The sequence below is a fragment of the Nanorana parkeri genome, unplaced genomic scaffold, assembly GCF_000935625.1.
Source record: "Nanorana parkeri isolate BGI_ZX_2015 unplaced genomic scaffold, ASM93562v1 scaffold52, whole genome shotgun sequence".
NCBI lineage: Eukaryota > Metazoa > Chordata > Amphibia > Anura > Dicroglossidae > Nanorana > Nanorana parkeri.
Window position 1 is genome coordinate 2,085,512 of NW_017306320.1, and position 26,240 is coordinate 2,111,751.

A 26,240-nucleotide genomic window follows, 5' to 3' on the forward strand; every position below is an offset into this window, starting at 1 on the left:
AAGTTATGGTATTTGGGAAAATTGTTTAGGCCTCCCCATCTGTTGCTGTTCATTGAACCCGGTAAGCAGCACTCCCGAGGTAGGGGGCCCTGAAATGAAAACAGATTGGGCGCAAGGTACAGTTTATCTACTACTGCTCTTTGGACTGTCTTCAAATAATACCCTTTTGTAGAGGGCATTCTTAATTGGACACAACAAGAGATTGAATTTCATAGGCTTATAAAATACTTCACATGAATGTAATTGGAGTTCCTCAGGCTCCTGTGCTGGGTCTGAGCCCGATCTTCACATCCTCTTAATAGTTTAAATGTTCCTAAAAATGGATCATTTAAAACATTGTTTTCCTTCTCAAAGTAATCATATACCTGACTAAGTCCACGCAGGCGGTCCAGTTTTTAACCAGCATTGATTTGGTGAAGATGTGGGATGTTATCTTCTGCACACAGGTATGTTACAAGTGTAGGAAAAAGACACTTTATTTGTAGAGTCCAATACATACTCTGGGAGGCATCGAGCATTACTTACATCTGCCCTTTCAAAGTTGAATGCAGTTCAACAGCTACTAGTCAGAAGATGGTAAAATGAAAGCCAAGTGTGCTTTATTAAAGACATTCAGTCACATGCTTATGGGTAATTAAATGTTTTGGGTGCAGTTAAACTAGAGCCAGATTCCTTTGTGAAAATACTGATTCTTACAAGGACAAATTCATACTACATGCGTTTTGTGCCCTGGAGGGACTTAATGAACTGTTGGTGTTTTTCCTTAGTGTAGGACTTCTTGCATATGATCTTTTGCAGATGAGTAAGCTGTCACAAAAAAATGTCAGTGTCCAGTACATAGAATATTCCCTCTCCCAGTATTTCCAATGTGTATTTCGGTCTACGGGTACAATAAAAAAATTAAAATGTCAAACAGCTCATCAATTTATAACTAGAAAGGAGTTGCAAATAGGATGTGCAAGAAATACATTTCTCATCATGCAGCTTTGCGGGTCAGCAAAGGAAACCTGTTTCTAACATTATGGTTATGTGTGTAATGTATCCACCCTTAATTGAATAATGAAATTCTATAACTGTAAATGTGTATTGTATAGTGCATACGACATTAGAATCAATCAAGAAATCAGAAAGAGGAAATCAGACAGTCTTCAATGGTCTTTTGTGCATATATTCTGTTTTGCACGGTTGTGTGTCACAGCTGCAGCCCCTTTATAATAAAAGGGAAGGTCTCCAGGTATTTAAATGGTGCTTTTTGCTGAGGACAGGTTGATTACATGCTTTTAATAACAACTAGGCCATTAGTCACTGCAGTGATAATTGTCGAAGTGACTCTTGTTCCAAAGCATATGTAAGATTGAGATAGCAGAAGAACAGTGTCTCTAGTGCAGGGGTGGGCAACTCTGGCCCTCCAGTTGTTGTGGAACTACAAGCCCCATGCTGCATTACAAGACTGACAGTTATAGGCATAGCTCCGAGAGGCAAAGGCATGTTGGTATTTGTAGTTAAAGCACAGCTGGAGGACTGGAGTTGCCCACCTCTGCTCTAGTGGATAAATTTTTGTATTCCTCTTGCTTACATTTGTGGCAAAATGTTTCATTGGCTGAGATATACATATTGCCATGCCCAGCACTGCCATCTCTAAGTATCTTCATTATATTTTCTCAGGACTTTCTAACTGATCTAGTGATGTCAGAGGTAGACAGATGTGGTGACCATGATGTCCTAATCTTCAGGGAAAATACACTGGCCACCAAAGCCATTGAAGAGTACTTGAAGTTAGTTGGGCAGAAATACCTGCATGACGCTCTTGGTAAGTTTTCTCCTCCAATTTTGGTAAGAGTAATCTAAGGATTTCTTTCCTCCTCACATGTCTCTCTAAGCTTTCACTCTCTTTGTCATCCTTCAGGGGAGTTTATCAAGGCCCTGTATGAGTCAGATGAAAACTGTGAGGTTGATCCCAGTAAATGTTCATCTAACGAGCTTGCTGAGCATCAGAGTAACTTAAAGATGTGTTGTGAGCTGGCTTTCTGTAAAATCATCAATTCTTACTGGTGAGTAAGCCGATCTTTTCTCTGCAGAATAATGCATTTCATGGCTTTGTTACAAATTGGAGATTAAAGATGTGTCTTGCCAGGCCTGATGTATTGAAATTATCTTAAAGACAATCTATAGTGCTTTTTTCAAGGCCGGCCATAGATAGGACAGTCATGGAAGATTCAGCCAATATTATTTGAATGTTCCAATATTATTCAGCAAATACATATTACTTTGCTGCATTATTGGTACACAAAAAACAATTAGAGTATGTCGGATCAAATAAAAAAGAAAAACCATATTCGGTACATCTCTGCACATTTCACCAGGTTTTGTTCATTTAAAAACCCTGCAAGTGCATACAATTACCAGTTGATCTGCCAGAAGTTAACTTAGATCCTAAGTCCTGTTGTGGACTGAGTGGTGGCAGCCCTGCCCTATTTTTGGTTGCTTAACTACTCAAACTCGCCTACTCTCTCATCTCTACAACATAAAGATTTTCCATTCTGTAGTCCCATTATAAGGCCTGGGAGGTTGAGTTAATCTCCTTGAGACAACACAGAAAGCGAGCAAAAGACAATTCTGGATTTCTGACATGATCAACAGGTTTTTAGTTTTTTTCACTTATCAAACAGATATAACAAGCAAATGCGAGAAGTTAAATGATAGTGCTTATATACACTTGAAAAAGTTCGGAATCAATTTCTAACTTGTTAGAGAATCATTTTGTTGTAGCCAACAATTTTCAAGGAATGTTCCGTGGATATACATGGCTCTGCCACACAGCACGGCCCTGTTTAGCAGAAGAGGGGACCGGATCTTTCTCTGCTGCAGTTTCACTTTCACTCACAGGTCTCCCCACCCCACCTTGTGACTGAAAGGAATGTTATCCACTTAAAGTGTGTAAACTCTAACAATGAACTTTTCCAATTTGCTCCCTTTTTGGCCCCTTAAAGTATATCATTGTAAGCATTTAATAATAATCATTAAGAGTATTTTATACCTGCAAAAAAAATTCCTGTGATCCTGCCAGAATTCTAGTCAGCTGATAACTTCATATGCTCTCTGCCACTACTGCACTTTTATCAATTACATTGTTCCTAGTTCTCTGTGAAGGACTGTGCATCATTTGGCTTCAAGTCCTGTGACACTGGCATAGACATGAGAAGAAAGCCCATGTTATACACGAATACACCCCTACATGGATAGCAGCAGGGCCTGCAGTAACTAGAGGATGCTGGAAACCTTCCCTGGCCACCAAGACATGTCTGCCTCACATTGAGCTGGCCTCCATTTTTTCAGTAAGCACTGCTGGTGACTAGAGAAGAGGCTGTGCTTGGAGCGCAACAAGCCTGCTCAAACCTCAGACTACCACCCCCTCCTCCTGACCCAGAAGTTGCAGAGAGGCCCATTCCCTACCCTGCAGCTATATGTCACAAAGGAGCCGGGAATGCCCCACTTCAACTGTGCCTGCACTCATTGGGTCAGGAGAGGGTGTAATTTTGAGTGCAATTGGGCCAACTCTGAGAACTGAGTTCTCATCAAGCCCAACTTTATTTCTGCTGATGACTCTTTTCGAGGACATTGCCCAGAAATGTCACTGCTCTGGTCCTCTTCAAAATCCTTTACCCTTTTATTTTACATTTGAAGTGGCGTAGCTGTCCTTTTAGTAAACCAGCACAACATGTGCCACATCTCTACAGCTTTGTATGCAGTGTGTAACGGTTACACAAGAGAGTATTAGAATGTGTTTTTCATACATTTGTCATACTTGTAAACAACCCCATTGATAAATGATAACAGATTTTACTTTTGTGACCATTAAATGTGTACCACACAGTTCTTTTTAGCAATGCCGAGAGAAGTAGCAGCTAAAGTAGCACAGATTGAGGATGTGAAAAACACAACCGACTACTGACAAAAATTTTGCTTTGACAGTTTGCCAGGCCAAGTCACATTGTCATAGTACCATATTATGATGGTGTCAATGTTTTTTATGTCCGAATGAATGTGATCTTTGTTTCAATACACAATGAGCTGATCTGTTTTCAGCACACATAGACCCTTGTATGAAATGTTTACTTCTTAAATTCTTAATGTGAGTGCCAGACAAATGGAGCTACCAACATGCAATCTTTTCATAAACCGTATTCTTTTTTTTAAAGAATACCAACGGTGAGCAAACGTCTTATAACAGGGCCACTTACAGATTTATAACTAGAGACAAATATGGGTTGAAGATGCAAAGGGTGGTTATTAGACTAATTTGTTAATCAGTTAATCAACACCAAATCAAACCGTGCCTATATTGCACAAAGGGGAGGGGGTGCTGAGGTTCTTGTCTGGGAATTAAATTGTGCCATTTTTCATACAACAGGAAATTAAAAACGCTAAAACACATTCTGATAGGGGCAGTTTCTGTAGAAATATAGATAAATAATTGTAATGAGCTTTAATGGAACTCTGCACTGTTAGTACTTGGAAAAGTAAGACAACACTTACCTAGTCTTGCCCTCCATTGGCACTGGCCTCAAAATCCCCATGGAAAACCTATACAGCATTTACATAAAGTAACTGCACATGACTAGCTCCCCTGTGACAGTATACAGGCCTGGCAACTGGCTTCTCAGGCATCAATTGCAAAATTGTGAGATGTAGGGGAGAAGGTTACATGTTATGTAGTACCTCGAAGTACCTGTATTTTTTTTATTTTTTTTAAATCTTAGCCTCAGTTTCTAGGTCTGTTACTGTATACCTTGAAGGTTTGGGTGTTCCCGCTCACATTTGGATGCATCCATTCTACCTGTGCAATGGCTGCAGTCTGCCATTGTACAGGCCAGGGAATTCAGAACGAAGATTGCACCTCTGGAGACCTATGAAAAAGTATTCAGGTTGTTTCACCCTCCACTATCAAAAAAAGCAAGTTTCTGTTTTATGTTGGCATTGTATATCTATACTGAAGCAGGGTATAGGATTGATTCACCCCTCACCAAAAATGTAAATATTTATCATGTGGTAGAGCCGTATAGCTGTACAGTAGTAGGACATGTAAATGATTGACCTCTCTTTGTATTACATTTTTGTAGTGTTTTTCCCCGGGAGCTGAAGGAGGTGTTTGCAGCTTGGAAGCAGCAGTGTATTAACCGAGGGAAGCAGGATATCAGTGAGAGACTGATCAGTGCCTCCCTCTTCCTCCGATTCCTGTGTCCATCGATCATGTCTCCTAGTCTCTTTGGCCTCATGCAGGAATACCCTGATGATCGCACCTCCAGAACTCTGACTCTAATTGCAAAGGTCATCCAGAATCTGGCCAACTTTGCTAAGTAAGTGGTTTTAGTGATAGTTTATTAAGCATTTTCTAATCAATATTATTGATATTTTGTAAGGATCTGTAAACACCAAATGCATTTCCAACTATGCTGTAAAAACATTTATGCATAGCCACATACATATGTGAAAGGTTGAGATATATTTGAAATAAAAGAGCATCTCCAGACAACAAAACTCATTAGTGAAACACTAATCCTATCATAAAATCATGTAGTGTAGTAATGTGAGAAGGTCCATTGTATGAACCTAAAGTGAACCAGTGCTTTGACTGTACAGGGCAAAGTAAATGGCCCACTTTACTGTATCTCTCCCTCTTCCCTCCCTTTCACTTCCCTGCCACTTAATTCATCTCCGTTCTGGATGCTGAAGGGAGCATCGGGAGAGCAAAGGAAGTGTAAGCATTTTCTGGTGGGTGGTGTCTGATTAAAGCTATGTCGCCCCAGAAGAAGGGACCCTGCCTGGCTGTATGACACATGTGACAATTTAATAAAGTGCTTTACTTCTTGCACATATCGAGTGCTGGTGACTTCTATTATGGACTGTATCTGACATGGCGCCATCCATGTCGTCACTTCAAGCACCAACTTTTCAACAAGGTCTGTACACTGTATGGAGTGCAGGTGATTTCGTATTATTGATTAAAGCAAACTTGTTGCTTTTCTCTGAGTGGGCAGAGCATGTTTTTTTCATTTGCGTTCTGTATAAATACCTTGCAACTAGAACTGGTAATCTGTTCATTCTTCTGGGCCTGGATGCAGCCTCTGGTCACATGATTCAATTCCTTGATCCCATGAACCAGTGTGTGTGGGCGAGTCTTCACTGGGTTCTGAGAGAAAAGTAGATGAATCATTTTCATTTTCATAGACTGTTTCACAGATGTGAAAGTTATAGGGATTTTAACAAGCAGGACAGCCGGCTAGGCTAAATGAAAGATGGTGTCCTCTTGCCAGCGTTGTCATTGTATATAGACAATACAATCCTGTGTTTCTCTCTGTCTCATTGAATATCAGATGGCATCAATGATAGACATTAAAACTGCATTTCTCTTGTATGTATTTACATATGTTGTTTCTTTTGACAAAGATTTGGTAATAAGGAAGAATACATGGCTTTCATGAATGACTTTTTGGAGCACGAGTGGGGAGGAATGAAACGCTTCCTGCAAGAGATCTCCAATCCAGACACTATCTCGAACACTCCGGGCTTTGAAGGATACATCGACCTTGGCAGGGAACTTTCTGTCCTACATTGTCTCCTATGGGAAGTGGTGTCGCAGTTAGATAAGGTAACACATTCCTAACACATTCCAAAGACAAGTCCAGTTCTAGGCACCTATCTTCATGAAAAGCATGAAAAATAGTGCCATACAGATTTAGAGCTCATGAAAGCACGCTAGAGGGATTTGTATCCTCTCTGCACTAAATGAATGATCAGACAGGGTTTAGCACTCATGATCCATACCAGAAGCAGTTATATATGAACAGAACTTTTTGTAGTACTAAATGGCCTAGACCCAGAAGTTGTTTTATTTTTGTGTGGTTATTGGCAAGTTGAATCCCATCCTGGCTTCTTGCATATGGCAGTAACCTCAGAGTTCTGTGTAACTGTTGCAGTCACTACAGAAGTACCATTGCTGACCCTGAAATTGCTAGTTGCCTGATTTTCTTGCTGATCTTTTGGCTTCTGTCTGTTAATGTACTTGTTTTGGGCCAGGAATCTGAATTTATGGAAACCCAAGACAGTCGGACAGAAGCATTTTCAGGAGGTCACAAATGGCAGCTACCGTATCTGTCTCATGATATGTTTGCTATGAAAGGATAAATGATAATGATAGGCTTCTCTGACTGTCTCATATTAATGTAGATGTAACAACTACAAAACATATGACCATCATTAAAACCGTGTGGGGCCTACTGAGGGAAGCCATCAGTGATTTCGGGACATAGATACCCACACAAAATTAAAATAATTGTTTGGGTGGAGACAACTTTCTATCCTGGTTGCAGGAAACTGTGCAAAGGTAGAAACACTGTTATTTGCCATTTGCACTTTTCAGAGCTGAACAGCACCTGCTTATGCTGCTGATAACCTACATCTCCCATGATGCATTTGAACTGCAATGGCATAGGCAAGCTGCTGGAAGAGCAGCATGGGAGGTTTTGTGCAGTGGTTTCATATTCCAGCCTGTAGTCGAACATTCCCTGAATGCTGCATTTTTATGGAAAACAGAGATTTTATTTTGAGGTTGATAAATCCACCTTTATGCACAAGTGTCATCATTGAGCTGTGTCATTGAATGAGTAATATAAGTGAGAGAGCGTGTCCTACAGTATTTCCAGGAGAAAGCTATCACTGGATTTGGTGCTTTGTAATTATTCCAGAGAATGTGTCATGGGGATCAGAGTGAAACATGAAAGAGAGCCCAAGAATAAAGGGGTGATTCCTTAGTGACATGACATATGTTCATTTTAAATTGACTAAAGTGGAAGCTTGGTCAAAGATGTTCAATATCCAAATTAGTACAGTCCTCCTTTGCAGTCTTCAATACTAGGGAGGCTTTTTTTGTGATAAATACAGAATTATAATTAGTTATAACCTTTTCTGTAATGGCAGCTTCACACATATGCATTGCAGTAGCGGACATTAAAAAGCGACACCACATAGTACAGTGCACTGCTTTGACATTCTTCTAAAATCATACACACACACTCACACACATATAGTAGATGACAGCACACACCTGTGATGAAGCACACTACACAAAGCTCAAGTGCAATTTTTTTATATGGCTTTATTTTTTTAACCACAGCAAATTAAGCTTTCCAGCCCGACTGTTATATTTATCATATTGTGGTCCTATACAGTGGTACCTCAGTTCACGAATGCTTCTGTTCGCGAACAATTCGGTTCGCATAGAGGAAGTTAGGCAAAATTTTGCTTCTGTTCACCAACTCCGCATCGGGTGATGAACACAACCGCAGCCATCTTCCCTGCTCTGACACATGGCGTGGCTTCCTCTAGTCGAGATTGCACTCTGATCACAGTTTGATTCGGTTCGCGACCAAAATCGTGGAACGAATTAAGTTTGTGAGCCGAAGTACCACTGTACTAATGTATGCTGCACTGCTAAGGGGTCCAAAGGGATTCAAATAACTTTTTGGCCAGTTTACTATGTGGGGGGTCCAGATGCTGTATTTTGAGTTATCACTATAGTCAAAATTGCTTTATATAAACTGATGGTTTAAATTCAATAGACAGCAGCCTTATAAAAAACCTAGTCGGCTTCAAGAGGGATCCTGTTAAACTAATGGTATGTCCAATGGACCCCTTAATCTTTACATTTTTGGAAGGCTATTGTATATGTTAATGTATTTAATAAATGTATAGTTAACAGTAATTATCTTCAATGAAATATAAAAGTTGGTAGCATAGAATTCTGCCTACTGTCACCAGTAGCATTTTTTTCCCAGAGAAACTTTACATCAATGCTCTAGCATTGAAAATGTCCCATTAGAACCATTCATTATGTGTGTATACATATCTTGTCATTGTTATATTTTTACTTTATTGTGTTTTAAATGTTAACTGTCTCCTACATGCAATATATGCAGCCATATCCAGGGCTCTATTTAGTGGTTATGCAGCTTTAAGCTCTCGTGAACAATGAAGCCTTCTATTACAGGCTCAACTAGTTTAAGTTTATTATCATGTGAAATGGTGGGTTTTACTGTGGTAGTGTCTCCTACCATAAGCCACAGGTCCAGAGGTGCCTTCTGGTGAATAAAGACCCCTGCAGAAGACACTCATGACTGCTAGAAAGACTGCACCTGTGATAGGAACTGTGTATAGGCATTTGGTACAATTAATAGTTTCACCATAATACTGAAACTTGAAAAATGTAGATTTACAGTATGTATTTACCAGATTCTTTTCCTTCGCAATTGCTGGTAAGTGAGTGGGCAGTACTGGATTTTCCAACAAGTATTATATATTTGTGCTGTGTCTTCTGATTTTGCGGTACTGTCGCTAGCTGTGTTGTGGTGTCTGGATCCCCCCCTCATTATCTTGTTGGTTGATGTGTCCTCTTCTGATCACCTGGTTTTACATACAGTCCACACATGTCCTGCTTTCATAGATCACGGGCAATGGTGTCTCTAACAGACCAAAAAAAAGAACACCTGGCTGATTCCTTGGATCCCTGTTCCTTCCAGTAACACTGTTCACCTTTCTGTCTTTCCTCTTTGTCTAGATTGTTTGCATGCTGCTGTGTCTAACCTTTAACCCGTGTAATGTCTGGATGCAAACACGACCCTTCTCCTTCCTTTTGCATTTTGTTATACTACGTAGCTTTGCATGTCTGTTTTGAGTTGGAATGGCCTTAGTTTTAGTTATGTTAAGCATGAATTAATTTCTTTCTGGTTTTGAGCAATCCTAATTTCTTCTCTATTTCCTTTTCTCCCCTCCCCCCTTTTCCTACCCCGATGCCTGGCTGCACCCCGTCTTCCTCCATCCGTCACATCGTGGTTGATAATTCGGCTCTACGCTCATGCCATGCGCTCACACACTCATATGAAAATAAAATGTTAAAAAAAAAAAAAACACCTGCCCTCCGAACCCCACCTGGCCTTCCCCATCACTTTGGCGGACGTTTCCACGCATATTATCCAATCAGGGTGAAAATTCCTTCCTACAGGCCACCGTGGAAAAACTGGGACCATTGCCGCGCATCCTAGCTGACATCACCAAATCTCTGACCAATCCCACTCCCATCCAGCAGCAGCTACGACGGTTCAGTGAACACAGCTCCACTCCAAATGTAAGTGGCAGCCTCTCTTCCGGACTTCAGAAGATTTTTGAGGATCCTGCTGACAAGTAAGCATAATTTATTTTTCATATTTTGTTTTAAAAAATTGAATAACTGATTTTTCAAGAAAGAAAACAAGCTACAAAATATGTTGCAGGGCTCTCCTCTTGAAAGTTGTTGTGATATCTAGCTTGGTCTGTTAAATAAGCTTTTGCTTCAGAACAGGGCTGTGTTTTACCATTTGGCACAGAATGCCTGTTCCTATGGACTGCAAGGACAAGAAGGCAGCTTTCTCAGTTTGTTTTCCCATCAGCAGATATACAGTCCTCTAATATAAGCGTATTTACTAGAGGTGCACCAAAATGAACATTTCAAAAACAAAACCGAAATTAAAAAAAGGCCAAAACTTTTTTTATTTTAACTTTTAAAAATATATATATTTTATATAAACGTTAACTTTTTTTATATTTATTTTTATTTGATTCATTTTTTATTAAATAATTCTATTTTTTTACTTTTAGGGGCTTCGGGGAAATATTAGAGGTCTAAACAGACCCCTGATATTTGCCTTTTTAAAATAGAAAAAGAGATTGAGAACACTGAGTCCTCAATGTCTTTTTCTGCAGCTCCTGTTATAAGTGAGCAGGAATCCACTATACTGAGTGTTCCTGTTCATTCATAACATGAGAACAGAGCATGTTTACTATAACCACAATCATGAATGAACAGGAGGTGATGTAGATCACTTCCCATTCATTCATAATTGAGGATATAGTCAACATACTATGTCCTCAATTCTTTACAAAAACTTAGCGATCACTGATCGCTGAGTGTTTGTACTCGGGCTCCTTCCTGACACGCTGTCACAGGAGGCTGAGCGGTGTGGGGAGGAGAGCTCAGCCTCCTGTAACAGCGCTGGCTGTCTCCGCCCACACTGCTCTCCTCTAATCTGTGACAGGAGGCTGAGCGGTGTGGGAGGAGAGATGCCGGCCGCTCACAGTGCTCTCCTCCCACAGCGCTTGGGTGCCTGTGACAGTTTTTCTCCGTTCAGTTTTTTTCCTCCATCTTGCGATGGAACTGAAACTTCCGGACCCCTTATCAGTCTTTGGGGAATCGGATGTAAATGGACCTGTGTCCATTCACATCAGATTACCCCGGATCCGGCACGCTTAGGTTCGGCAAAACGGATCTCTGATCAGTTCGTTTTTCCGGACCTGACCGGAGGCGGGGGTAACTGGGTGTAAACAGATGCCCGTCTGTTTACACATGGCTACCCATAGACTTACATTGGACATCCGATCGGGTCCACTTGAAAAATAAAACTGACAGGCAGACCCGATCAGACCTCCCGTGTGAAAATGCGCCTTCCTTTTAAGGCATGTCAAGTTTGCCAGTGGTGCTCTTTTTTTTCAGCTCTCAGGGTTGGTTCACACCATAAGCAGTGCGTTGCGGTCCGATTCTGTCCGGAACGCAATGCCTCGCATTGCACCTGGCTCACTTTTTTGCCGGGCAGGAGGGGGCGTGGCAGGCTATTGAAGTGAATGGCACCGTAGCCACGCCCTCCGGCCGCAAGGGATCGCAGGGCACATTGTGCCTGCAGTGCGGTCAAAATGCTGCAAGCACTATTTTGACCGCACCGGACCTCAGGCACAATGTGCAGGTGATTGCATTGCAGCCAGAGGGCATGGCTACAGTACCATTCATGTCAATGCCCCACCACGCCCCCTCCAACCCCACGAAATAGTGAGCCAGCCCAATGCAACGCCCGATTTCGGGCGAAATCGGGCCGGAACGCACTGCATACGGTGTGTACATACTCTCAAACTTTCAAGCCCTCAAATAGCTGGTGTCATAACAGATCACATGTGCTGTATATTGGCAACTACAATCCAAATAGTGGCTAAGATGAAACCTTCCGTGGCTGTAAGGCATAGGAGGTTGTAGTTTCACTTTAAAATATGCAATGCATAACAATATGTGTCAGCAGCAATTGATTATTAACTTTAATGACTAGAAAGCAATTAAACTTTGATGCCCAGGCCAAATTTAGTGGCGTCAGCATAGTTTGCTATATCTATGACTAATTTGGTGCTTTTACAGCTTTTTCTGGCACACTGCTTTAATTAAAACCCTGCTGTTTTTTATTACAGACTAATGCACAAAAATGTGAGGAAAAAAATTTGCTTTTATCATAATACATTTATTATATATTATTAATTCTAATTGAAAATAATAATGTTAGTAAACTGGGACACACTGCCATATTCCGGCTGCAGTGTTACCGTGTTTCCCCGAAAGTAAGACCTACCCCGAAAATAAGACCTAACCGATTGGCTGACAGTCACCCAGAGTAGCTCCCTGGATGGCATGAGAGCGTTAGCCGCAGCTCCCTCCTGCCCGCCCGCACGCACGCCCGGCTCCCTGGACGGCAGAGTGGACCACTGCAGCCAGGTAAGACATCCCCCGAAAGTAAAATGTCTTATTTTCGGGGAAACACGGTATCTGTAGGCTTTTGTGACTGAAGCCTCCAGCCTGAATGTGATCACTATGTCATAGCTGATGTAATGATCATGATAGGGAACTACTATGATTGGTTCCCGAACATTAATTGGGGACCAGAGCTTATGGTGACAGGTAGCTACCGCACACATTGTCCATAGATTAACCCCTTCATGACTGAGCTAGTTTTCAGTTTCTGTTCATAAATGACTGACACACTTTTTACATTTTTGCTGTGTGATCCTTCCACAGCAGTGATATACTTTTTTACTAAATGTAACCACACATATTATATATAGTTTTTTAGAGGACAGATAGGGCTATATAATTGTATCACATATGTGTACCTAACCCCATACTTTGAATAAAATAAATGAGGAAAAAAACTACAATAAAAACACTTTTTTCACAAGTTATGATTATTATTAATGTTTTTATATTAATTATAGTATTAAAAAAAATATATTTTATATATAATTTTTATTTTCCTAATTTGTTTTACACTTTATTTTTATTTACACTGTACGCCTCCCGTCACGAAGGGGTTAAAGCTGAACTCTGAGATGAGCAAATATTATTTAAGTATAAGATGCATGTGTATTCTTAAATCTTGTTGTGCTTTGTGTATTTCTTCCAGATCTGTGCAGTAATCCAGAATGAAACCTTGCCCTTGTGCAGGAGTTTCCTGGTCACTGCTGCTCTCTCCCTTATGCAGGGCAACTGGTTGTATCTGCCTCTACTGTAGTTATCTGCAGGCTGCCTGTATTGGGTGGTCCTGCTGGGTCCCTCCCTCAGCTCTGCTCTTTTCACAAGTTATGTGCAGCACAGTGATAATGTCACTGCATTTATATGGTAATGTCTGGGCTTGCAAAGGTGTTTGGCTCACACAAAGTGAATTTGTATCCTTTTGTGGGTATTTAGAAATCAATAAAAGTTTTTGTAAATTAATTGAATTAAAGTTATTGTGCTCGGAGTTCAGCTTCAATAGTTCCTCATCACAGGACGTTATGCAGGGCATGACTAATTAGATTACTGACAGGAAGGAGTTAAAAATCCTTCATGTAGTGTGCAAAGTAAAAAAAATAAGTAAAACTGCTCTAGAAGAACATTTCTGGATTCCAGTTTGTTCATGAGTACACAAATTAGAACACAATTGGGCCTGTTTATTTACCAGTGCAAAGAGCAGTTATATAAACTGTAACGATTCCCTTGGATGCGCCTTTAGGCCTGGTTCACACCTGGGGGTTTTACAGCGCGTTCCTACGCTCTGTAAAACGCTCAACATGTGAAAACCAATGATTGGCTATGGGCATGGTTCCCACCTGGGCGTTTTAAAAGCGCGTAGGGACGCGCTGCAAAACACCCTATGCCCAAAGAAGTACAGGAGCTTCTTTGGGGCGTATTTGCCGCGCGTATCCATTGGGATACAGCCAGGTAGCCCTCGGAAACGCGCGTTTGTCACGCGGTTTTTTAACCGCAAAACGTGGTCAAAACGCACGGCACGAAACGCGCATATTCGATACGCCTAGGTGTGAACCCAGCCTTAGAATGAATGGAAGAAGCTTGTTTTGTATATACATACAAAAGGCAAAGATGTTGTGCTCTGTGTTGAGTACTAGCATTAAAAAAATAAGGTATCTAGGCACTGATCTTTGAGATGTTGTAAACTGTAGGACTATTATGTTCGAAAAAAAGAATAGCACTTGATATATTGCCACCTTAAACACTTGGGATATAGATGTAGACGATTTCCACTATTTCTTTGTCAGTTTTCGAGTTTAGCAAAGTGACAGCGCACATCTTTTCCTTCTCTTATAGTGACCTCCTTAAGCTGAAATCTCCAACTATTGAAGCTCAAGACTACTTCAGGGGGAAGACATTACTGCTTGTTCAGCAGGCCTCTACCCAAAGCATGTCTTATTCAGACAAAGATGAAAGAGAAAACGTGCTTCCCAATGGGCGTAGTGTGTCCTTGATGGACCTGCAAGAATCTACTGTAAATCACAGTGAGCGTTCCACTGTTGTTCAGGAGCCACCTTTGCGTTTAACTGGCAGCCAGCTGTCCATTGCACATGTAGCCACTATAAAGCAACTGCGAGACAACCAGAGCACACCACAGAGTGCTCCTCAGGTCAGGAGACCCTTACACCCAGCTTTGAGTCAGCAGAACAGCTTGCAGCCACTGTCTTTCCAAAACCCTGTTTACCACCTCAACAACCCCCCACCCACCATGCCCAAGGCTTCAGTGGACTCAAGCCTTGAAAACCTAAGCACTGCCAGCTCACGGAGCCAGAGCAACAGCGAGGAGTTTATCCTCAGTGGACCCAGCAATAGCAGCATGGAAGACTTTACAAAAAGAAGTACGCAAAGTGAGGACTTCAGCAGGCGGCACACCATGCCTGAAAAGCCCATTCCTATAGCACTGCCACGACAGAATAGCACGGGGCAAGCTCAGATCCGTAAGACTGACCAAGCAGCCCTGGGTGCTCGAGCCAAGGCCCCTCAGTCTTTGCCACACAGTGCCTCTATACGCAGCACAGGCAGTATGTCTGGAATCTCTGCCACTCTGCTAGCTGAGCCTGTGCAGAATGGGAACCGGTCAAGACAACAATCCACCTCTTCCCGCGAGAGCCCTGTACCAAAGCTACGAGCCATTCATCGCCAGCAAACACAGCAGGTGAGCAGTCTTGTATTGTGTTCCAGCAAAAAAGCTCAACTGTAATTATTGCCCTATGAAAAATAAATTAAAGTGTGAGAAAATTAAATTAAGTGTGAGATGGAGACAGATGTTTTTTAATGCTTCATTTAACTTTTATTGCTGCCCTTGGTATTCTTGTCTTTAAATCTTATATCGAATAACTAAAATAAGTTTTGGTCTGCAAAAAAAATTATCCTTGGTAATCTGTTTCTTCATTCTTAGTGTAGAATTCTGCTGTGTTTTATTCACTTCTAGAATACTGCAGCATGTGTCGCTTCCTCCCCACTATAGGATATTCAGAATTCATGTCCCTTCCCTTCTCTTTTATATATAATGGTACTCAGTCTGTCTCCTTCCCCTTTTCTTTTGTGTATATTGCTGCCGAATCTGTCTCTTCCTCCTCAATACAGAATACTCCGTATCTCCATTTCATTCTATTTTATATACAGTAAACTCCCCATTATCCGGTAGCAACCGGACAAAAAAAATCGAGGACACATGTCCTCAATTTTTTCTTGATTTTTTTTTTGCTGGTGGTTTGATGCACACTAGAAAATTGGCGGTTGCTTGGTGCACAGCACACTAAAAAATCTAATTGGCAACTAAATGTATGCTAACGAACACGCCCGAGCCCATCACCTCTGCTCAGTGGGCGGGGTTTTAATAGCCTGGTATTGACTATTAAGGTGACCATACACTGTACAATCATCGCAAGACGTTAGTCTTGCGATGGTTGTAAAGTGATTTAAAAAACGTACGATCTGCCCATCTTGGACAGGCAGATCGTACTTTCGATCATCGCAAGCCCGCCCCCCTGAGGGGCGGGCTTCCGATGACCGCAATGCTGAACAGGCAGTGTGCGCGTGCGCACACCGGCCCGTTCGGCATTTGTCTCCCGAGCACCGTTCAAACCAGCCGAAAAGTGTACGATTTGCGGCTGGTTTTCTAGCGTGCTCCTTAGACAAAAGACGTGCGACCGTACAGTAGAAACGGTCGCACGTCTTCGTTCACACTGCTCGATTCTCGTACGATCGTGGGATTTCCTGCGATTCTCGTACGAGAATCGAGCAGTGTATGGGCACCTTTACCAAAATCGCTATTGCTCCAAGCTGCTTACAATCACCTGTTGGCATGCGGAAGCAGCCGGCAGGTGAATGGGACTGTGGGGGGGACGACACTGCGGGGATGGTTGCTTGGGAGTTACGGTTAACTCTCAAGCAACCAGAAACTAGTTGTGTGGCACCGACCGATCCCTGTGGGTGCTGGATAACTGGGAGTTTACTGTGTTAGGGTACTGAATCTGTCTTCTCCCCCTTTTCTTTTGTATATTATGTTACTGGATCTGGCTTCCCTGTAAAGACTACTGCAGAGTGTATCTTCCCTTTTCTCTGTATAGAATGCTATAAATCTGTTTCTTTCTCTCTGAACCATGTTGCTCGATCCATTTTACATTTCTGCTTTATATGCTAATTACTTGCACTAAAGTTGCTATTTTTGTGGTTTTTTTTCTTCTTTTTGGCAACATTTAGGAACCAGTTATTTTACGAGAGTATTTATCCCATTAAACTTATAGACTGAAGAAGGTCTAAAAAATGTTGCACATGTCATAGGCTCTAATTATGGCCGACTTAGCCATGTTTTTAATTTTTACTGCACTCATCTCTTATTACCTGTTAATGTAATAAAAGTTTGCCTTAAGTCTATTTTTATAACCTGATCTAGTATTTCCAGATCCAGTACTAGGATCATAAACTTAGGTATTCTTACAAAGTATTCTAGAACAATGACAGACGTTTGGTTGTAAAACTACATAAGATTCCATTACATTTACATGTATTAACAGAGTTTACTGTGATTTTACTGCAATCTGTTTACAGAACAATGGCGCCCTCTACAGAGTTTTCTAGATGTAATACAGAGAAACCTATGTTGCACAACTAGAAAATATAGTGTCAAAGGACCGGTAGACACTTTATATCCACTTATAGGGTATACAGAAAACAAAAAAGTCCTGCCAACTGCATTTTCGTTGAATGGACCATTATTTTTCCAATCAGTTCAGTTGAGTGCGAGTCATTCACAATGTATGTAGGTGGGTCACATCAAATGTTTCAAAATGTGCCTGACACATGAAATAGCATGCTCCTAAGATGTATGCATCTGATCTGAGCATACTACAGATAATACATATATTGCATTTTTAACCAGCTATTTTTGGCTCTTTTCTGAAAATGCTAACTGTCCTGGTGTGTTAGGCTTCCATATTTCTGAGCCACAGACCCGGAGCAAGCAAAGCAGCAAATGAAAGTTGGATAAAGTATCGGACTTCCTTAGCTCGGTACTTTATTTTTGGTAACTGTGAGCATTTCAGCCTATGCATTAGCAGGAGAGCCAGGCATCTAGCATTCTTAAAATGCAGCCTAAATATATTTCTCACGTATATTCGTTTATTCGTTTTTATTCAGTAGAGTAAAGAGCTGACCAAATTAGAAATATGGGGAATACATACATCTTCCTGCTAAAATTGTTGTGATTTCTAGGTGCAGTCTCCAGTGGACTCAGCCACAATGTCTCCAGTGGAAAGGACAGCAGCCTGGGTGCTGAATAATGGTCAGTATGAAGATGAAGAAGAGGAAACCTTGGATCAAAACAAAGATGAAGTCAAACCTGCTGAGAAGGTAGGGGCGTGGCCAGATGAAATATTGTGCTGTATAGAGTAGACGTGATCTTCTGTTCCCTGTAGTAGTTGACCTTCTGTGTGCCATCCACATACATTCACATATGGCATATTGGGCAATTGTTCACATAAGAAGTGTGTGTGTATGTGTAATATATATATAATGTTGAACCCGTGCCCTCAGTTGCATGAGGCATGGATATTTCATGGGACTAAATTACCCTATGGCATATGGGGGTATTATAAGGGCTCCAGAAGAATAAAAGGCCTGGTATCCCACATGATCCTGCCACACCTAACACTCTGGAAATAACTTTTGTGCCACCAGGGTAAAAAAAAAAAATCAAAAACATTGAATGGACTTTACATTGGTCTCTCATCCCCCTCCCTCCCTCCACTCTGAGAATTTAGATGTAAAGTTTACCAAAGTATTCGTTTCTGACAGTTAAACGTCTTCTCTTTGCAGTATGAGCAAGAGATCGCCAAGCTTAAAGAACGACTGAAGGTTTCCAGCCGTCGCCTGGAGGAATATGAAAGGCGCCTCCTGGTGCAGGAACAGCAGATGCAGAAACTGTTAATGGAGTACAAATCTCGACTGGAGGACAGTGAGGAACGGCTGCGTCGGCAGCAGGAGGAGAAAGACAGCCAAATGAAAAGTGTCATCAGCAGGTGAGCCCCGGACATAGATCTCATCCTCTCCACAGTATTGTGTATATAGGACTCGGATGACGTGCGTCATATCCTTTCCCTTCCAGGCTAATAGCGGTAGAAGAGGAACTGAAGAAGGATCATGCAGAGATGCAGGCTGTCATCGATGCAAAGCAAAAAATCATTGATGCACAGGTATATATTTACTCCTACCGAGCACTATAATGCATGTTTTCTAATTTCCTCCATCATGACAAAAAAAAAAGACTTGGCAGCTTGTACAGTGCAATTGTCCTGTGTCACTTGTCATATCAGAGTATTTCAGATGTCTCATTGTAATGTCAGCACACCATGCCTATTCATTTTACAATCTCTAGATGGCTTGCATACAATACAGAGCTCTAAAGAACAGTGACATGCAGGTGCCCAAAGCATCCAGTCAGATTGAATCCATGCTTTTGGAGTCGTCTGAACGATGTCAGATGATTGGTAAATGGCACATAGTGAGGGCAGACAATCTGTAAAGTGGAATTAATCCTGTTCATTCACAAATAGCCCCTGACACATTTTACAGCTGAAGGTTAACTTCCAACTCTGTTCATTGTAGCAATCATATTTTCAGATGTCAGTACTGTTACCACTTTATATCTCTGCTGTGCTCGCTTTAGCTATTATGGTGGCATAATACAGTAACAGTCGGAGAGCCCAGGTTTTAAGATCCTTCATAATAGTGCAGTATATTCTCTTTATCAGTATGTTGTTTGAGTTCAGTATGCAGTGCAGTCTCTGGAGCAGAATATGAAGAAAAGCCCCATGATTCGAAGATGCACACAAATGCTTTAAAGCAACAAGCTAGCAAGAGTCGCAGTGCCTTCTTGGTCAAAGCTGTCCAGCTATATATCTCAGTGGCTTCATTTAGACCAGGATTTTAGGCCAAAATAACAATCTTCCTTGTGAAATTATTCTGAATTCATTATTGTGTGTTTAAAGCTGAAATATAATTATTTAGTTTTGGATAACGTGAGGAATGGTTGGATTCCAGGGTATTCCTATAAGCTGAATGTACACATTCCTTCTCTGCAGAGCATTCTTCCTATATTCCAGTGGAGTATCCATTAGAGAGCAACTGACATTGTCACCAGCCGCTAGAGTATTCTCTGGGGGAATATATTGCAAACACATTCTAAAAATGGGAAAAGGGAAATTTTTCCTGGAGTTTCAGAAGTCTCTAACTCGGATAGGATCTTGACCCTGGAGGACTGAGTTGTACAACACTGGTGTAGCTAATATACCCACCACAGTGATGTTTCCATTGGTACATTCAGAGAAGATGGAAACATCTCTTGAGTCTGAGCTTGGCTCCTCAGTGACTAAGGGCCTGGCATTTACCTCTGTACTGTCCATTGTCATTTGTCGCATGCATGCTTAATGACCCAATTTTAGAAAATGTCATATCTTTTGTTTCATGGCGTGGCATTGACAGAGCTGCCACTTTGGAGATCCATCTCCCTCCTCACATAGCAAAAATAACCACTGAACTTCTCTCTCATGTTAGTCTCATTACAACTGTGTTAAATTACAGGTCATTAATGGGACTGTAACGCAAACAGGCAAGTAAAACAAGTGCACTTATTAGCTAAGCAGTGTCCCCAGACATGGCCTGTGCCTGACCTCCTACACATTCCAGCTCCTTTCTATGTCTCCGAGAATTTTTTAAGCAAAGTTGTGTTATCTTGACACCGCTCAAGTTTTTTTAAACGCAATTAACCTTTTTCTATTTTGCACTTAAAATATATGTAAAGCCAACATTTATTTATTTTATTTTACATTTTGGATAGAGTAGGGAAGGGTTAAAAGAGAACTATGGGGTAAGTGTTTTTCCCCATAGTTCTCTTAAGGATCACGGGAGGACATAAACTAGCGTTCCTCCCGTGACCCAAAGCTCAGTATAACAGCGAAAGCTGACCCAAAGCTCAGTATATCGCGAGCTAAAGCTTGCAGTATACTGAGACCGCCACAGCCGGGACGGATCCTGACATTACTGTCGAGATCCACCCAGCTGCGTGATTGACAGCTGGCTCTGCCTATCTAGAGGTAGAGCCAGCTTTACCCGCACCCTCCCCTGTCTGTACCTCCAGTCAGCGCCTCCTGATCTATTGAGCTGACGTCTGACAGTTTCATTGTCACGCGTCGGCTTGAACTAGGAGGATGAGTGATTTTTAGGGTGTCACATTTGTGTCCCATTGACAATATTTCTCTTTACTTCATGTCCTGTAGAGAGAACAGGAAGCGACAGAAAATCTCTCCAAAGGAACTGATCCTTAAGGGCCGGTTCACACCACAAAGTCTGTGTTCCAGAGAGTTCAGCCTCTGGAATGCAAGCCGGACAGCTCCCTGCGGGAGGGGGCGTGGCGGTGCATTAAAGCCAATGGCACCACAGCCACGCCCACTGTGCGATCGCCTGCACCCAGTTAGTGCCTGTGTTTCGTGTGCGGGCGATCGCACTGCAGGCGGGGAGCATGGCTGCGGTGCCATTGACTTCAATGCACCACCACGCCCCCTCCTGCCCTTGAACGCAGGGAGCTGGCCGGCTTGCTTTCCAAAGGCCGAACGCTCTGGAATGCAGACTTTGTGGTGTGAACTGGCCCTTAAACAGTTTTCACCTCAACAGGTGCCCCTGTTGGAAGATTTTTTCCTCTTTCACTGTTATGGTGTTAACACTAACTCGCCAATCTGTCCAAAATTAAAGGAGAAAGTTTTGGCTTTAGATGCACTTTAATTGTTTCACTTGCACTGAGTAGAAAGTATAAGATGATTAACCTTAATGGGCAGCATAGATAATGCTTACTGAGGTCCTGTGTGTTTACTAGATAACAAAAACTGTAATATTTGTATTTGTTATTGCATTTCACACTTATCCCTGCCACTCTGTAATAATATAGGAGCAGCCATGGGATGTTTCAAGAGTACCTGTCATACACACTGTAGTGGTAGCTGTTTTTCTATAAATGCTCATGTCTCATTGGTAATAAACTGAAATCTTGTGAATGGTGAAACGGCCAACACAAAAGCCTGTATTGCTGTCAATAGGCAATAGTCCCTTGTAAATTAGCCCTTGAATTAGCCAGTCTGGCAGGTCAGTGCGAAAATCTTATCGGGTTACTTTGTGCAAATGAGTAATATATACTATTACTTCGTTCTCTAGATGCATGTCTTGGATTTTATGGGAAAGAAGCAGCTATTAAAGTTTTTGTTATTTTCTGCTTAATATCTGTTATTTCATAGAAACCAATGCCCTGTATGTATACTATGCTGTAGTTGGATGGGTTCTTCCTGTATATAGAACCCTATTTTAAAAATAACATTATAATTGACATCTCTAAAATACTTGATTTGCAGGTCGATGAGACTCAACCTGTTTGTGCTAAGCTTGTAATATATTTATCTATAATATAAGTCACGAATAGATGACTGATGCACTAAGAGGGAACTGGTCATATACGTGACATTGTGCTTAGTGTCTTTGTAAACTAAGTGTTCTAGCTATTAACAGTGACATGATAATTGCTGTAGTTGTGAGTCACAGTACTAGTTTTATTTGGCACTGCTGAGGGCTTAGAAAGATGAACAATATTCCTATTTCTACATTATCAGGGTAATCTGAAATAGCCATAGGATTTCAGAAATACCAGTTAGTCCTGATATTAAAAAAAAGTAATTACACAAACCTGGCTGCCATTTTTCTTTGCCAATTAGAAAACAAATGTGGCATACAATTCATTTTTTGCTGTGTAGGTCCATGCTACTCAAACCTGTTCTCTTATCCCATCAGCTGTAAGACAGGGGTTGCACATTATGCATGTTGATATTCTATGGTGCCATTAATTACTAAAGGCACAGTAATGCAGTAAGCATGCTAGTTTACGAAATATAATGCGTGCATTAGGCAGCCCATTCAAATGAAGGGGCTGCCTAAACACTGCTCTATAGTGTAAATCGAGCCTTAAAAGAGAACTATGGGGTAAGTGTTTTTCCCATAGTTCTCTATAGGGTCACGGGAGGACATATTCTAACCTCCTCCCGTGACCCCAATCTCAGTATATTGCGGGCTATTGCCCGCAATATACTGTCAGCACCGCAGCCAGGACAGATCCCGACATTAATGTCGTGATCCACCCAGCTGCGTGAGTGACAGCTGGCTCTGCCTATCTATAGGCAGAGCCAGCTGTGCCCACCCTCCTCCCCCGCCCGTTCCTCCACCAACTATGAGGATGAGTGGAAATCACTCACCTCATAGATCTCCTTTAAGGCTGATTCTCACCATTATGCCGTGTGCTACAACATAAATGTTGTCATGCATTGAGGTGCATTAAGCAGACCATTCAAAATGAATGCGTTACCACAGGATACTGGTGGGCCCTTAATGTTTTGTGGATATGCGTGCAGGTACTTTTGCTAAATGCTCCGCTATTCACCCCACCTGTATGTGCGTAAGGTTAAAATGAATTGCTGCTGGGTAGATACGTGTGGCAAATTACATTTATCAAGCAAATTAGCAACACCATTAGTCACAAATCAGACTGCCTTTCCTTCAGCCTCTGCAACAGGTTTACAAACCTGTGTGTCTTTATTCCAAGGCAGCCAAGTGCAACAAAATTCTGAGTTAAGGTGCCCATACACGTGCCGATTATCATACGATAATCGCGGGTGATCCCGCGATCATACGATAATCGGCAGGTGTATGGAAGGTATGCGACCGTTTCTACTGTACGGTCGCACGTCTTTTGTCTTCCAAACACGCTGGAAAACCTGCCAAAAATTGTAAGATCTTCGGTGGGTTAGTGGCATGCTCGGAAGACAAATGCCGAACCAGCCGGTGTGCGCAAGCGCACACTGCCCGCTCAGCATTGGAATCATCGGAAGCCCTCCCCTCAGCGGGGAGGGCTTGTGATGATCGCAAGTATGATCTGTCTGTCCAAGATGGGCAGATCGTAGGAGATTTTAATTACCTTACAACCATCGCACAACGAAAGTCATTTATTACTGAAGATGGGACAAATTTTCACTCTAAACAGACGCACAATTATGAAGTGGTTGCGGTCATGTTTTATTCTGTCACAGTGCTACTTTAGAGCAGCTGAGGAAGGAATTTGACACCAGCTGTAACCTGGTAGAAAATCTGTATCACAATCTGTCAGACTGCTCCTGTGTTGTTTTGCATTGTGGCAGAATGGAGGAATGTCCACCTTTTTGTCATTTATACATGAGACCCAAGTGCCTATTATACCTGAAAATTTCTGTCAGATTTCTAGTGTAAGTTTGAAACTAAAGACTTATATCTTGTTTCTGTAGGAAACACCATCCCTTTGCCTGTACATGACTTCCAATACATAGCTTACATATTTAATATAGAATAGTCAGACTGATTTTTTTTTTTTTTTTCATGTAATGCCACAATCTTAAAGGACAGGTTCATGTTTCATTAAAAAAAAAACCCACATAAATCCACCCTAGCTAGGCCCCTAATCTAATTTAAAACCCCCTCTAAGCCAAAATCATCTTCAGCGCTGGCCATGTCTGCACAGTGAGCTGCCTTAGACATAAATGGGGCCGTACAACGAGTATCTCTAGGCTCAGAGTACAGCACTATATATGTCTATGAGGGCTCAAAGCCTAGGCACAGCCAGCACTGAACATTTCATCCCCAATAATGTAAACAGCAGAGAAGAGTGGGTGTCATGGCAAGATCAGGGGGCTAGGGAGGAGGGGACTAATGTAGTTTTTACTAAAAGTGAAATATTCGAAACATTGAGCTGCCATTTTCAGGTTTGTATGTTTTATTGGCATTATGGCCTTATACATGGAGCCATATTTTAATATTATTTGAGACCTGCAGGTGTCCCCTCCCCTCCTCCTTTCCCCATTTCCTCTCCTCACCCTTTCCCCATTTCCTCTCCTGAACAACGTGAGCTGGAATGGGGTTTGGAGCAGTGCATACTTAGTCCTATTTTTTTATTTGCTTTATTTTGATATTTACTGTTAATTTGTGCACCCTTTCACAACCTCCCCGTCTCTTCCTCATGCTCAAAACAACCTCTCAGTTCCAGCTTCTGGCTGCTTCACTCCTGTGTTGCTTTATTCCCTCCGCTACCAGCAAAAAGGCCACCCGTTATGCCATGTTGTTAGGATATCTGTCCTCCTTGTAGATTCCTTGAAGATCGTGCCATTCACAGCTAATGTCTTATTTTTCTTTGCAAAATGAAACATTTCACAGGCATCTATATAATATTACATGTGATCCTTTAACAATTTGAAAGTAAAACCTTTTTTGGTTCACGATATTAAGCTGTTATTGGCAGCCAATACAAGCCTTCATCAGATATATGTATTACTCTGAAACCAGGTTTTGGAGCCTTCCAGGCAATGCTTCATTATTAATGGTTTTAAGTGATGTATGACAGTGCTTACTATAAATGGTTTTGGATAGAATTTGGAAACACCATGCTTGCTCAATTTGATATATACAGTATTTATATGACAAAAAGAAGAAAAAAAAGTTGACCAAGCCCTTTTGATGGGTGTCGGGCGTAATGCGGAACCTCTGGCATACCATTTGAGGAACATGCATTGAAGCAGCATTATTTTTTGGATTGGGCCATTAATTTGTCACATAAATGCATTTGTTTCTTTCTTACTATACCTTTAGTTGGACATAGTACAAGCTATTTACCTGCTCTGAAGCCCTTGGAAGTTTAAATATTCTACATTTTAATACTAAATTACTTTTTGACACAATGAATGTGGCAAATGTTGCATCCAGTTTAATGTAAAATTACTCTCATACAATTTTTTAGGGGCATTTGCACCATTGTAAATAGGGGCTAACTTTTCTCGAACTCATTTACTCGAGTCTGCAGTTATAAGTTGTAACTAAGATTATGAATACCAGCACTATACAATTATCATGTAATCAATATATTTATTCTGCTGTTGTAATCTTTTGCAATTACAGTAAATTGTACACATTAAAGGTAACTTTAAACCTTTCCCGGAGGTTCCATTTTGCAAAGAAGAAAGCATTCAGGTCTGCCATGTGCAATCCATTAGACAAAGGTGTAGGATTAACCTCTAAACTGGTCTGTCTGTTTCAGGAGAAGAGGATCATGTCACTGGACGCAGCCAACACACGACTGATGAGCGCTCTGACGCAAGTAAAGGAGCGCTATAGCTCACAAGTTCGGAACGGCATCTCTCCGACCAATCCTACCAAGTTATCCATTACAGAGAATGGGGAGTTCAAAAACAGCAGTTGCTAATGTCCATTGCAGAACTCTGTGCCATCTAGAAAATGCTGCTATACCAAATGACTAGCACCAATCTGTGGATAAGTGATACCGAACGGCGCCTTTGCGACTATGGGTGGAGTCCAGCCATACCGCACTGTACATATACAGTATATATAGAGTGAATGCATTGTGCTCTGTACAGAAATTTACATGTAACATATCAAATGGAAGTTAATAATATGTAGAAGATCTTTTTATATGTAT

The 26,240-nt window shown here is 41.5% G+C and overlaps 1 protein-coding gene across 1 annotated transcript in view; it reads left to right on the forward strand.

Moving 5' to 3' along the window:
* The window catches only part of RASAL2 (RAS protein activator like 2), a 302,004-nt gene extending 275,997 nt beyond the window's left edge, over positions 1–26,007 (forward strand). Inside the window, exons 10-20 of the mRNA XM_018575279.1 lie at positions 1,666–1,810; positions 1,907–2,051; positions 5,121–5,357; positions 6,448–6,649; positions 10,037–10,236; positions 14,486–15,344; positions 17,906–18,043; positions 18,509–18,711; positions 18,798–18,885; positions 20,273–20,300; positions 25,842–26,007. Of these exons, the coding sequence (XP_018430781.1) occupies positions 1,666–1,810; positions 1,907–2,051; positions 5,121–5,357; positions 6,448–6,649; positions 10,037–10,236; positions 14,486–15,344; positions 17,906–18,043; positions 18,509–18,711; positions 18,798–18,885; positions 20,273–20,300; positions 25,842–25,918 (2,322 nt within the window). The 3' untranslated portion in view covers positions 25,919–26,007. The remainder of the gene's footprint in view (positions 1–1,665; positions 1,811–1,906; positions 2,052–5,120; positions 5,358–6,447; positions 6,650–10,036; positions 10,237–14,485; positions 15,345–17,905; positions 18,044–18,508; positions 18,712–18,797; positions 18,886–20,272; positions 20,301–25,841) is intronic.
* Positions 26,008–26,240: the final 233 nt, after the last annotated feature.